This window comes from Eptesicus fuscus, chromosome 8 (genome assembly GCF_027574615.1).
Source record: "Eptesicus fuscus isolate TK198812 chromosome 8, DD_ASM_mEF_20220401, whole genome shotgun sequence".
Lineage (NCBI taxonomy): Eukaryota > Metazoa > Chordata > Mammalia > Chiroptera > Vespertilionidae > Eptesicus > Eptesicus fuscus.
In genome coordinates, this window is record NC_072480.1 from 61,530,293 (window position 1) to 61,543,655 (window position 13,363).

At 43.5% G+C, this 13,363-nt stretch overlaps 2 protein-coding genes across 2 annotated transcripts in view; both read left to right on the plus strand.

Annotated features, from left to right (window-relative positions):
• Positions 1-11,925, plus strand: part of LOC129149972 (translation initiation factor IF-2-like) — a 43,012-nt gene extending 31,087 nt beyond the window's left edge. Inside the window, exon 2 of the mRNA XM_054719932.1 lies at positions 10,774-11,925. Within this exon, the coding sequence (XP_054575907.1) occupies positions 10,774-11,925 (1,152 nt within the window). The remainder of the gene's footprint in view (positions 1-10,773) is intronic.
• Positions 11,926-11,934: 9 nt separating this feature from the next.
• HS6ST3 (heparan sulfate 6-O-sulfotransferase 3) overlaps positions 11,935-13,363 on the plus strand; it is a 702,271-nt gene continuing 700,842 nt past the window's right edge. Inside the window, exon 1 of the mRNA XM_008143992.3 lies at positions 11,935-12,656. Coding sequence (XP_008142214.2) covers positions 11,935-12,656 — 722 coding nt within the window. The remainder of the gene's footprint in view (positions 12,657-13,363) is intronic.

Sequence of the window (13,363 nt, forward strand, 5' to 3'; positions counted from 1 at the left end):
CAGGATTACCTCCATTTGCCATATAGCATAGCATAATCACAGCATCTGCCCACACTCAATAGGATGGGATTGTACAAGGGCAAGCAAGGGTCACTAGGAGTCCCTTGGAATTCTGCTTACCTCATCTAGATAAATACAGATATCAACAATCAATAGTGCCTGTCTACAAGGAATTCAAAATCTCACGTAAGAGCCAGTCATATAAACACAATTTAATTATTCAGTATAATAACAGAGCTACATACTTGTGGTGAGGTGGAACAAAGGAGGGAATATTTCACTTTACCTGCAACAGAAGGATGGCAGAGTATTCAAGTTGTTTTATGGAAGAGATGTTTCAGCTGAGTGTGGAAGGGCAAGCTGGATCATCAGGTGATAGGGTGTGGAAGAATATTCCTGATGGAAGGTTGCCAAGAATGGAAAGTATGTGCGTGCTGGGGAGGCATGGGTCTTGGCCACTGACATGTAGTCGAGTGAGAAAAGGGAGCTGATAGTAGAGTCTAGCCATAACAGATAGAGCTACGAAGTAGAACAGGAGCAGGTAAAACAGACCCAGGAAGAGCAGCCATCAAAGATCTAGTGTTGGTTTGAACTCTCCACAAGCAAGCAAACCTCCCCAGCTGACTCCTCCTTGGGTGGTGGCTTGATTTGGATAAGCAGCCATCAAGTGAAGGACATCATCATTTTATCTTGCTCTGCCATTTTGTGCTTTAAACAAACAGAACTCCCCCGCAAAAGGCTCAGAGAGACGAATGTTTCAATTTCCTTTTTTTTTTTTTTCTTCAGAGGAATGAGATGACTTTGCATTTGCTACGTTAGGACAGCACCTTAGAGTTAGACACTTAAATGATGTATCATTGCCTTATAAAAATCACAAGAACAACATTTAACTAACAATAGTTGGGGAGAATTAGCATTAAATGCTTAAGAGCAATTTACGGGAAAGAATGATCAGAAGACAACTATACTGAAAATGGAAGTGCAACTGTTTTAATGTACTTTTTGTGCAAAAATGTATATTGAATTTGGGTGTCTAGAGCACAACTAAGAATGAATTGGATTAAAAAACCCATCTATTTCACAGCATGATTTTAAAAACAAATACTTTTATTAATCAATTGAATAAAAATGGACATACACTTCTGAGGTTCTGTATTGGACTTTGACGTGTTTGGGTAGGCAGGCTTATGGCTACATTAAATTGTTTTCTTTGAACATTTAGAATATATTTTCTTGATAAAATAGAAAACTAGGACAATAATGAACAGAACTCAAAGTTTTAAGAACATGCTCTGAGGACAATAAGTATTTACTGCCTGATTTCTCAGAGAAAACATAGAAATAATTTAAAAAGCTTTGAAATAGCCCTAGCTGGTTTGGCTCAGTGGATAGAGCATTGGCCTGTGGACTGAAGGGTCCCAGGTTCTATTCTAGCCAAGGGCACATGCCCAGGTTACAGGCTTGATCCCCATTGAGGGGTGTGCAGGAGGCAATCAGTCAATGATTCTCTCTCTCATCATGTTTCTCTCTCTCTCTTCCTTTCTGAAATCAATAAAGACATATTTTTTAAAAAAGTGCTTTGAAATAATAAGATTCTATATTAATAACCATTAAAAGGTAACAAACATAATTTTTCCCAATAGCCAATATGCTTCCAAGGTGACCAGTCTTTTTGATAAATGAATATATAAGTATCTACACTAATAAAAGAGAAAGATGCAAATTGACTGTACCTCCATGATGCCCACCAGCCAATCAGGAGTGAGTATGCAAATTAACCCAACAAAGATGGAAGGCGCAGAGTGAAGACTGAAGGCTTCGGCCCAAGTGAAGACTGAAGACTGAAGAGGCTTGGCTTCTCTGCTGCAGCCGGAGCAAAGGCCTGGGTTCCAGGTGCTGGAGGAAAACCAGTGCTGGCAGCCAGGGGAAGGAAGGCCTATTGCATGAATCTTCATGCAACAGGCCTCTAGTATGTATATATATATACATACATACATACACATATATACATACATATATGTATATATAGACATACATATATGTATATATATATACATACATATATATAAATATCTAAAACGTGTATATATATATAAATATCTAAAATGTGTATATATATGTATATATATGTATGTATGTATATGTATATATAATAGAATTTTGCTTTTGTGTAGTACAATTCATCAGATCCTAGGAACATCAGTTAAAATGGTGGGAAAAGGTCATACTAAAATGAATGTTACTACTAGTAGGAACACAATTGAATGATTTGCCAAAGGAGTCATTGCTCACTTCACTTTAAATAAGACATGAGCATGAAGTATCAAGGGTTTGAGACTAGGCACCTGTTAAGAGAGTTTGTGGAAACCCATTTAACAGTTGAAAAGGAGAGCATAGTTATTTCTTAACTTATTCAAAGAACATCTATTCAGATGCCTATAAAGTGTAAAGCACTGGGCTAAGTGCTTTAAAGAGAGTCTTCCTTAAATTCTCTCCTCAGAGAACATTCAGATTATCTGTGTTTCTGGAAAATGTCATTATATGGAGCAAAGAACAGCCACCTACAATATTTTTTAGAACACATTTTAGATATTTGATTTCTTGTGATACATATGGATAGAGGTAGAGATTGTCAAAGTAAGAAATATCCAAACCTGTAGAGAAACTTTATGAGAGGTTATTTGAGCCAAACTGATGAAATATGCCTGAAGAAAGATCTCAAATGTTACAAAGAATAACAGTTTTGCAGCTTCTTCTATGTATTTGAAATTAAGGAAGGAAGGTAAGGAAGATCACCTGGTGGTGGGAGAAATCAACTCAGGGATGGGATCATAGGACAGTTAAGATTATGGTTCTCTTGGGAGGCTTGAAAGGGAACATTTCAAAGGTGTGTTAACCTAGATGCACAGAAACATTGGACAGGGCTTGCTTAAGGCAAAGATAAACCTTTTAGTAAAGAAGTTATATGCCTGGGGCATGACCACCCCCATGGCCTATCCAGTTAGGTTACTTTCCATAGAACCCCCCTTTTTTTGTCCACAAGATGTATAGATATCTATCATCTGTCTATCTATCTATCTATCTATCTATCTATCTATCTATCTATCTATCTATCTATCTATCATCTAGACAGAGAGTGAGAGATAATGAGAGATAGATAGATATAGAGATATTGAGAGATTGAGAGAGGGGGGATAAAACTCATTGCCAATGTAGAAAAGAGGAGCGTTGCAAAATGATTTACCTTATGAAACATTAAAAAAAGAGAAAATAGTCTTTCTAAAATATACTGTTACCTAGGCTTTTCTTTCCAAAGCTAATAATTAAACTAAGGTTATCTGTCTTGCTGTAGAAAAATGAAAGTATATTTTTAAAGCCTGCTTCCTTAAAATGAAATGTAAATGTTTTGAAACTCAAATCCATTTGAAAAACTCAAACATTTTAATTTGCTGAGAGAACGAATAATTATCTGCATTGATTTTTTTTTCTCCCAATCCTTTTTCTGTTTCCCCTCCCATATTAATGGCATTACCATCCAGGTAGCTTTCTAAGCTAGGATACTTTGAGTCATCCTCAATTTCCTCCCTTCATACTTAGTCACTAGATGCCATTCCACCTCTGGAATGTATCTCAAATTTCTTCTCTTTGATTCTACTGTCATTCTTTTTATTTGTGTCTCATTTCTCTCATGGACCATATTAAATGCTTACTTAGTCTTTTACATATTTTTTTCAACAACTATTTATAGAGCATTCACTGCTGTGTGTTATCTATTTATTAAAAGCACCACAATTTCATCTCCTGTCCTCTCATATTTGAGCTCAGGATACTATAATCAGCTATATATTTGATATCTCCATTTGGCTGTCCCATTAGTATTTTATACTTAACTTATCCAAAGCAGAACTCAGAATTCACTCCTCCCAAATCCCAGCCTCCTGACTGGTTTCTCTCTCATGTTACCCCTTTTCAGTAAATAGAACTGTCAGCCCTCCAGTAATTCAAATGATAAACCTCAGAATCATCTTTCATTCATTCATCCCTTGTTAACTCCTCTTCATCCAATCTTTCAGCAAGTCCTATTGATTTGGCTTCCAACATCTATCCTGAATCAAGCACTTCTCTCCATCTCTGAATTAGACCACCTTGCTCAAATCCAAGTACTGTCATTTATTAGCTATGTGACCTTGGGTAATTAATGTCTGAAAGTCTTGTTTTCAAATACAAAATCAGACTTTTTAAAGACAAAAAGTAGATATCATTAAAGAAAAAGAATTCTAAAATACGACTTTACCTGTCAAGAACCAAAATCTGACCGAGTAAGGAAAAATGTACTGGTTTGGCCTTCTTACCTCCCCAAATTGATTTATTTTGACTGGTGGGAAAAAAAGGAAGTTACTAGATTCTCAGCAGGAGTGGTATCAATGCCTAGGGTGTATTTGGGCTTCTCACAAAAATGAGGCATCTTGACTGGCATTTATTTGCTGGTTGTAATGGTAGAATTGTCTTGCCTCCATGTGACTTTCAAGTATTCTATTTTCATAAATTGGGTTAGCCTCCATGTGTAGTGGAATTTCAGGATAGAAATTTTTTTGAGATATATTATAGAGAAGTATTTTGACCTGACATTTAAAAAGACCTAGCTAATTTATGAGAACCATGTTTCCTGTTTTTCTCCCTCCAAAAATTTGTACGTTGTCATCTCTGCTTCATTCAAGGTTATTCCCCTCTTTTATTTTTTTTCTTATCATAGGTATATTTATTTGTAAGTCAGGTCTATTCTTACTTATCCTACCATTATTTTAATTCTAGTATCCACTAACACCTCTGCTCTTTCAATTTCTTCTTGAAAGGGATGGCTTGTGAACTTCTCTTTTATTCAAACAAGATATTTAAGAGACAAACATTTCCCTACTCTATGTTGTCTGCTGTAGTCAGGTATGAATATTTACATGTTACAGTATTTTATTATTAGTACTTTCTTTGTATAACTTCTTTACATTACAATTAGGGCATTATATTAATTTTTTGCAAAAGTTTGTGTGTAGGTAGGTACCATTATCTATCCCATTTAACCTGGGATTATAAAAAGGGCTATTTCAAAATATTTGTTCAACAAAAGCAAATGCTGGGGCTGATAGGTTTGAGATACTGATTTAGTTGCAAACATGCACCTGAGAAAGGCCATAGAAGAGCTTAAAGGGCTGGCAGACAAAAAAAAGGCACAGTTCAGTTGAATAAGATGCAGATCATGTGGACATAATGGTTGAGGTTATAAAATGGCAGCAGAAGAACCAGCAGAAATCAAGACGTAACCCGAGTTCAGCTGAGCCTAACTGCATACTGTGGGGAGCTCTGTGAGAAAAGGAAACTCCCATAGACCACATCTTCAGCCAAAACAAAGATGCTACATAAGCTCCCTTAGCTTAGATCACCCTAGGGCCTAGGCAGTGGTTCTCAACGTTTCTAATGCCGCGACCCTTTAATACAGTTCCTCATGTTGTGGTGACCCCCAACCATAAAATCATTTTCGTTGTTATTTCATAACTGTAATTTTGCTACTGTTATGAATCGTAATGTAAATATCTGTGTTTTCCGATGGTCTTAGGTTCTACAGAACTCGCCTAAGACCATTGGAAAACACAGATATTTACATTACGATTCATAACAGTAGCAAAATTACAGTTATGAAGTAGCAACAAAAATAATTTTATGGTGGGGGGGTCACCACAACATGAGGAACTGTATTAAAGGGTCGCGGCATTAGAAACGTTGAGAACCACTGCAGAAAGACAACGAGAAAAGACGAACTTGAACATCTGCCCCAAAGAGACAGAGGTTAACTAAGAAGTGACTGAGTTAAGTTGGATACTTTTCATTTTTCTCTTTCCTCAGGGAATAGAAACTTAAAGGTAAACTTTTGCACAGCCAGTGTGGCTCAGTGGTTGAGCATTTACCCATGAAACCGGAAGGTCACGGTTCAATTCTTGGTCAGGGCACATACCCAGGTTGCAGGCTCAATCCCCAGTAGGGGGCATACAGGAGACAGCCAATTGATGATGCTCTCTCATCATTGATGTTTCTATCTCTCTTCTCTCTGAAATCAATAAAAAATATTTAAAATATTTTGAAACAAAAAAGTAAAGTTTCATTCTGCTATTAGAAAATAAAGGAAGTTACATCAGTCCATATTGTTTGTGGACTCATGACTGTAAACTATTTTCTCCACTCATTCTTGCCCAAGCCCCTGCCATGTCTTGCCTGGAAAACTGCAACAGCCTCCTAACTGCTTTCTCTCTTCCTAATCCTAATCTATTCTTCATGGATATGAGTGAGCTTTTCATATCAATTCATCATAACTTTTCCTTGATTAAAACTCTCCAGTGGTTACTTTGCTCCTGTTATCATGGCTCTGAATGATCTGGCCCCAACTACCACGTCCTTTCTCTACCTTGAGCCTGCCAAGGTCTTTCCCACTCCAGACTTTTGTACTTGTTCTGCTTAGAAAGCTCTTCTCCAGGATGTTTGATACGGCTGGTTCATTCATTCCAATCCTTCATAGCTCATCCCCTTTGCCTCTGCATAACAAGTCTTTTCTGACTGCCTCCTTCTCACCACCCGTCGTTTATTCTTTGTCATATGACCCTCCTTATTTACCTGATAGCACTTGGAATGGTCTCCATTGATACCCCAATTGATGGTAACTCCATATTTCAAGTTGTATAGGCCCCAAACCTTGGCATCATCCTTGGCTACCCCTTCCTCTTATACCCCACATTGATCCCACCAGGAAACACGCTGATGGCTCTGTCTTGAAAATGCAGGCACTCTGACCACTTTCGGCTGCCTTCTCTACTACCACCTTGTCTTGGTCTGAGTCATTATCATCTCTCACTTGATTACAGAATAACCACTTAGCTGGTTTTCCCATTCTATGGTTGCTCTCTTACAGTCCATTCTCAACAAAGCAGTCAAAATGACCCCTTTAAAACTGTTTAAATCCTTTAGTGACTACCCATTTCTACCATGGCCCACAGGCCCAACAATTTTATGTTGCTGGCATTTAACTCTTGAGGGGAAAAATATTGTCTTTATTGTTCACTAAAGTATTCCAAGTACCTAAAAATAACTGACAACATAATAGGGACTCAATACATATATATTTGGATTAAATGAATGAATCTTGGTTATTGATTCATCATTTATTTTCCCATTGTTGGAATGTAAGATATATATGGTGGAAGGGTCCTTATTGGTCTTGTTTAATGTTGTATAAACAAAGCACTCAGAACTGCACCTGGTACAGAGTAAATGCTTGACAAGATCTTGTGGAAGAAATCAGTGAATATCTACTATGAAAAGATTATTGTGTCTGCTTATACTATAATAAGTTAATGAATACATTATGCATATAGGTAGTATAGTTTTCATTCATCATTCATAGGCAGCTACCTATGGTGAATGAAGAGTGTTATACAATAAAGCAAAGAATAAACTGTTAATATAAATAGAACTTCAAGGAAAGCAGTATGTAGGGTTATGGTTGCCCCAAAGTTACAATCATGTAGTGAACTGGAACATATTCAGTATGTATCACATTCTTTCTGCAGTTTGCCCTGCCTATACAAACTCTCTGCTTAACTTCCTCAGGAAAAAGACAGCCATTGCTTTTCTGGTTATTTGCAAAACTGCTTACCCCAGGGGCTTTTTTTTTTTAGTTTGTTTACAAAAATGAAAAAAGTCATTTCCGTGTATAAGAGCACTTTGTATTCTTGAAGGAGAGATTCACACTGCCAATCACTTACATAATCTATTTTGTTTTTCATTTGTATTGAAGGGCATTCATACCTCTATATTACTGTGTGCAAATCTAGGGAATCTAAAACTATTCTCTGTGATGGTTTGGATTGTTAATCTCTCCAGGGTTTCCTCAACAATCTCAGAGGCAGTTTCTGGCACCAAAGGGAAAATGGAGAAGTTGAGATGCAATTTTATCTCCCAATTGAACTTGATTAAATGGGGACTGTTCTAATCAAAAGTTTGAATCCCAGGGGAGTGCAATGTTGTTAACGGGTTTGAGAATATTTGAGAGGAACAGGGAGGAAGAGTGCTCAAGTTAAGGCAGAGAGAGAATCAGACAAGAAAATAATCGTAGTAAAGCTTATTAAGGCATAAAATTAGGTGAACAAATTGCTTCACAGAAAGTGTTAAGCTCATTGCTAGACTGGCAAAGGAAGTGGAAGGAAGCTCTTTGAAAACATTATTTTTATTATTTTAATAATTTGTGTAGGAATCGTAGTAGCTGCAATCTGTTAGCCAGAAACAATTGCCAGCTGGTGTCATCATGGAGTAACTATAGTAGGCTGAATGCAAATATGTTTTTCCTTTTCACCTGGAGAGCATTCAATTTTAGAAAATTTCTATTTATTCTCACCTGAATGTGAGGTCTGCCATTGTAGATAAGAAAGCCTGCTTATTGCATGATTTAAGAGCTCTGATTAGTTTCACACCAAGTTCCACAACTGTGATAGGGAGGCCACTCCTGGGACAGTGTTCACACCACCAACATTACCCATCATTAAAAACGAATACTTGGTTCCATGCCTGAATTAACTGTGTCATTGCTTGATTCTGTGCATTGTTTTCCTTGTGGTTACCCCAGGGAAATGTTGGTGCCTCCTTGGGTATTTTACTGAAAGCAAAAAGAGATCTTCTAGGATAATGTTTTTTTTGAAGAGGGTTAAAGGTACACTTATTTATGGAAACATATTTTGTTAGCAACATAGCTGTTACATTTGTTTGTTATAATGCTTTCTTCTGAAATTCTCCTAGATAATTTCTTTTAGCAATGCTATAATCCTGTTAAATTGTATTGTCTTTCTCCTTTATATGGGAACTCTCTGACTAGGTCCAAAATACTTCAGGGTGTGGGGATTGCTCAGCTTTGCCTTAAAGCCGTGGTCGGCAAACTGCGGCTCGCGAGCCACATGCGGCTCTTTGGCCCCTTGAGTGTGGCTCTTCCACAAAATACCACGGCCTGGGCGAATCTATTTTGAAGAAGTGGCATTAGAAGAAGTTTAAGTTTAAAAAATTTGGCTCTCAAAAGAAATTTCAATCGTTGTACTGTTGCTATTTGGCTCTGTTGACTAATGAGTTCGCCGACCACTGCCTTAAAGCCTGAGGGAGAGGCAAAATAATTCAATTGTTCTATTGCAATTCCTTTGCCTCTTCCTGTCTCTTGACTCAAAAGGTCTTGAGAGGGAGAGAGGGAATTATGGGCTCTGTTGTTGATGTTCATTGGATTTTTTCAAAGGTGATTTGAACGTATTTCAGGGATATTAGTGGTTTCTAGTCCTGGCTCTGCTTTCACCTAGCTTTCCTTGGTTCAGTTTCATAATCTCTGAAATGGGATATTATGCTCCTCTGATCGCCTTAGAGTGTTGTTCTGAGGAGCAGACGAGATCATGGCTAGGAAAGTGCTTTCCACTATACAAATTGCCACCTGCACTCAGGTTATACATTTGTGTAGCTAACACAAAGGTTATATTTATCCATGTGATAGCAAGTGATTTTATAAAAGATGAGAAACTTCTCAAATAAAGTAATATGAAAATGTGATAAATTTTTACTTTGCTAAAGCAAAATGTATGTATTTCAAAATAAGGACACCATTAACTAGGTGCATTCAGGGAATAATTGTTGGGTTTTATCGGGGTTTTGGTTCTATTTCAATTTCTTGCTTGGGAGAGTCGTGGGGTGCCATTAAAAGGATTTTAAACTTTACATGAAAGGAAAAGAATCTAGTAAGCTTTAAAGAAGCGGATTCATCTTACCTCACACCTTTCTTACTAATGTAGGTCATACAGTATCAGGAAAAGCACTGGTTGTGGCTGTTTATAGAGTTGAAAAGAGGAGAGGAAGCAGAGGAGGGAAGCTTTGTTAAGGTGAACCCCCACCTGCCTAGAAAATGAAAAATAACCTCCTATGGGCAAGCCTTCGTGTCCCTGAAACAGATCTGGATCTTAAGTGATGGTTGCCAAGGGGACAGTCTAACAAATGAAAGAGATCAGCACAGTGTCTCAGGAAGAGACAAGTACCTCATAGATCTATCAGGAGGCCAGGTGGGAAAGGTGGCTGATATGAAGGCATGGAATGCCAGGTGTGGTTGACTGGGGCAGGCCGGGTAGCCAGGAGGGACATGATAGTATGGGTCAGGGGATAAAACTGCACTGTCTTGGTCTTCAACACACGGACACTCTCCACTTGGATCAAACAAGACCAGGAATTTATTCCAATTGATGGTACAAACATCCATTATCTGAAATACAGAAATTGTTATTATATAAAGATTTGGTTCTCAGGTACGTGCAAAATTTAGATGTTTGAAAAAAAATAAAGTTTTTTTTTTTTTTAAGAGCTAATTTATGTTAAGAAATACAGGTAAGTGTAGGTCTTATCGCCCACATTGCGGGGAAGGGGTGAGTCTTGCATATTTAGTACCTCAATGTGTATTATTAGTAGGATGAATTTTAGCAGGTGACTCCTAAGCGCCTCTTACTCGGTCAGTACCGCCTGGTTGTGGGAAGGGCTGTCTGGGCTGGAAGAAATGAACACAGAGCCTGAGTGATTCACCGTAGACGCCCAATGGACAATGGCGTCTCACCATGACTGGATGCTGGCTGAATAAAGTTGTCGAGTTGGACACACCAAGTTTGTAGTTAAGGAAGGACAGGGGAAAAAAAACTTGAGCACCAATGAGTATGTTTTGGGTAGAAATTAAAAGCTGTCTGGAGGCAATTTCCTCTGCGGACAAGGGACCAGCCTACTCTTGTGGAGTCCTGTCGAGGAGAATCCACCCAGCGGTGTGCAGGTGTTATTCTTGTCGATAGGCCGGCCAGATTTCTCTCCACATTCAGCTCCGGAGAGCAGCCACGCTCTCCTCCGGGGCCTCTCCTGGCTCCGCCTTCGCCTTTCTCCCAAAATCTCTCCTCCCTCGAGGCAGAAGGGATTCCCGGCGCCAGCTGCCACCTCGAGCCCCGCGGAGCAGCGGACTCCTCCCCTGGAAACTCCTCCGGGGCTGGGGGAGCTTCGGCGCATGCTCCGTACCTTGGGCAGGTTTTTGCTGCGGGTAGCAGGGCTCCTGTCACTCCGGCTGGCGGGTTGTGGCGGTGCCAGCCAGGGTGTGCGAGTGTGTCTGCGCGCCCGCGCCCGGGCGGACCGACCCGGAGCAGCGGTACTACTCTCCCGGAGGGGCGGCTCTGCACGGGCGGGCGCCTCGCCGGCAGCCGCGGAGGGGGCTCCTCTGCAAACTTGCGGCGGTCGCCGTCCGCCCTCGCGGCTCCCGCGCCTCGCGATCGGAGGGCAGAGGCTCCCGCGCGCGTGCAGAGCGCGGTGCCCGCGGCCGGCCGCGGCGGCGGGGCCCGGCCGCGCCTTCGCCCTTGGCCCGCGCCCTGGCGAGCCTCATGCAGCCCCCGCGCTCGCGGCCGCCGCTGCCCGGCTGCCCGGCTGCCCGGGGCAGGTCCAGGACCGGAGCCGCTCTACCCAGCGCCTGAGCGCCCGAGCGCCCGAGTGCCCGAGCGCGGGCGGCGGGATGCCCCGAGTCGCCTGAGAGCGCGCCCCGCGCCCCGGCGGGAGCAAGAAGCGGGCCGAGCCGGGCGCTCCCGGGAGCGCAGGGCGCCCCACGCCGCCGCCGCCGCCGCCGCCGCCGCAGCACTCGCCGGCGCCCGCCTACCCGCTCGGTCCGAAGGCCCGGCTCCGTCCGTCTCGAGTGCCGGAGTGCCGCGGGGCCGCCCGCCAGCCGCTCGCCTCGGCGTCGGGGGCATGGAGGAGGAGAGGCGGGCTCGGAGCCGCGCCCCTGAGTCCCCGAAACTTCCGAGCGGACGCCGGTCCGCGCCGCTGCCGCCGCCGCTGTGCCTGCCGGCCTGAGACGGGACCATGGATGAAAGGTTCAACAAGTGGCTGCTGACGCCCGTGCTCACTCTCCTCTTCGTGGTCATCATGTACCAGTACGTGTCCCCCTCCTGCACCAGCTCCTGCGCCAACTTCGGGGAGCAGCCCCGCGCGGGGGAGGCCGGCCAGCCCTCCGCCCCGGGTCCCGCCCGCCGGACGCAGGTGCCACTCGAAGATGCGGAGCGGCGTCCTCAGCTGCCCCCGCCACCTCGGGGGCCGCCCGAGGGGCTCCGGGGGGCCGTGGCGCCCGAGGACGACGACGAGGAGCCGGGGGACCCGGAGGAAGAGGAGGGAGAGGAGGAGGAGGAGGGAGAGGAGGAAGAGGAGCCGGACCCTGAGGCCCCCGACAATGGCTCGCTGCCTCGGTTCGTGCCGCGCTTCAACTTCACCCTGAAGGACCTGACCCGCTTCGTGGACTTCAACATCAAAGGGCGCGACGTGATCGTGTTCCTGCACATCCAGAAGACCGGGGGCACCACGTTCGGCCGGCACCTGGTGAAGAACATCCGGCTGGAGCAGCCGTGCAGCTGTAAAGCGGGCCAGAAGAAGTGCACCTGCCACCGGCCCGGCAAGAAGGAGACCTGGCTCTTTTCCCGCTTCTCCACGGGCTGGAGCTGCGGGCTGCACGCCGACTGGACGGAGCTCACCAACTGTGTGCCGGCCATCATGGAGAAAAAAGACTTTCCCCGCAACCACAGCCACACCAGGTACCGTCCCCCTGCCCCGTCGGGCTTCCTGCCAACCTCCCCGCCCTTCCCTCCCCAATCCCGACCGCTGGCCGCCCGGCGCTGTCTGGGCGGGCTGGGCTGGTAGGTCCCCCCGGCGTCTCTCAGCGGTGGGGGCAGAGGCTTTGGGAGGGGGACAAGAAACCTCTGGGTGGTTCCTTGGTCTTGAAGTTACCCCCCCCCTCCGGCCCCCCTCCCCATCTTCACCCTCTTTGCTTCCCTCTCCCCCTTTCACCTTCAAATGTGTCCCAGGCCATTTGTGTGTCTCCTTCCTCGTGCCTAGCACGGTGTGGCGTCCCTCTGAGCAATGCTTGGAAAATCTTGGAATGGCGAGGAGGCCTGAGTTAGATCCGCGGGGTAGAATCTTGTACTTAACTTATGTGAGTGGAAACCCAAACCCAATAAAAAAAACAGAGGAGTCGGGGGTAGAGAGGCAGGGCAGGAGTTTTCCAGGCCAGGTGAGGCTGAAGAGGAGTCTAATTCCTCTATAAGTGGCTCTGAGGTGGCTGCTCGCCAGCTCAGGAAACAATCCTCTTGATGACACTTTGAAGACACATGTTCAAATTCCTGCTCCTACCTAGATAACCCTAATTCTGGAAATGGTTTTTGTTGCTGAGCAATGCCAGGATTTTGAATGCTGTTCTCAGCAAGATTTCCACTTTCCCCCAGGCCAATCCATCAACTCATTC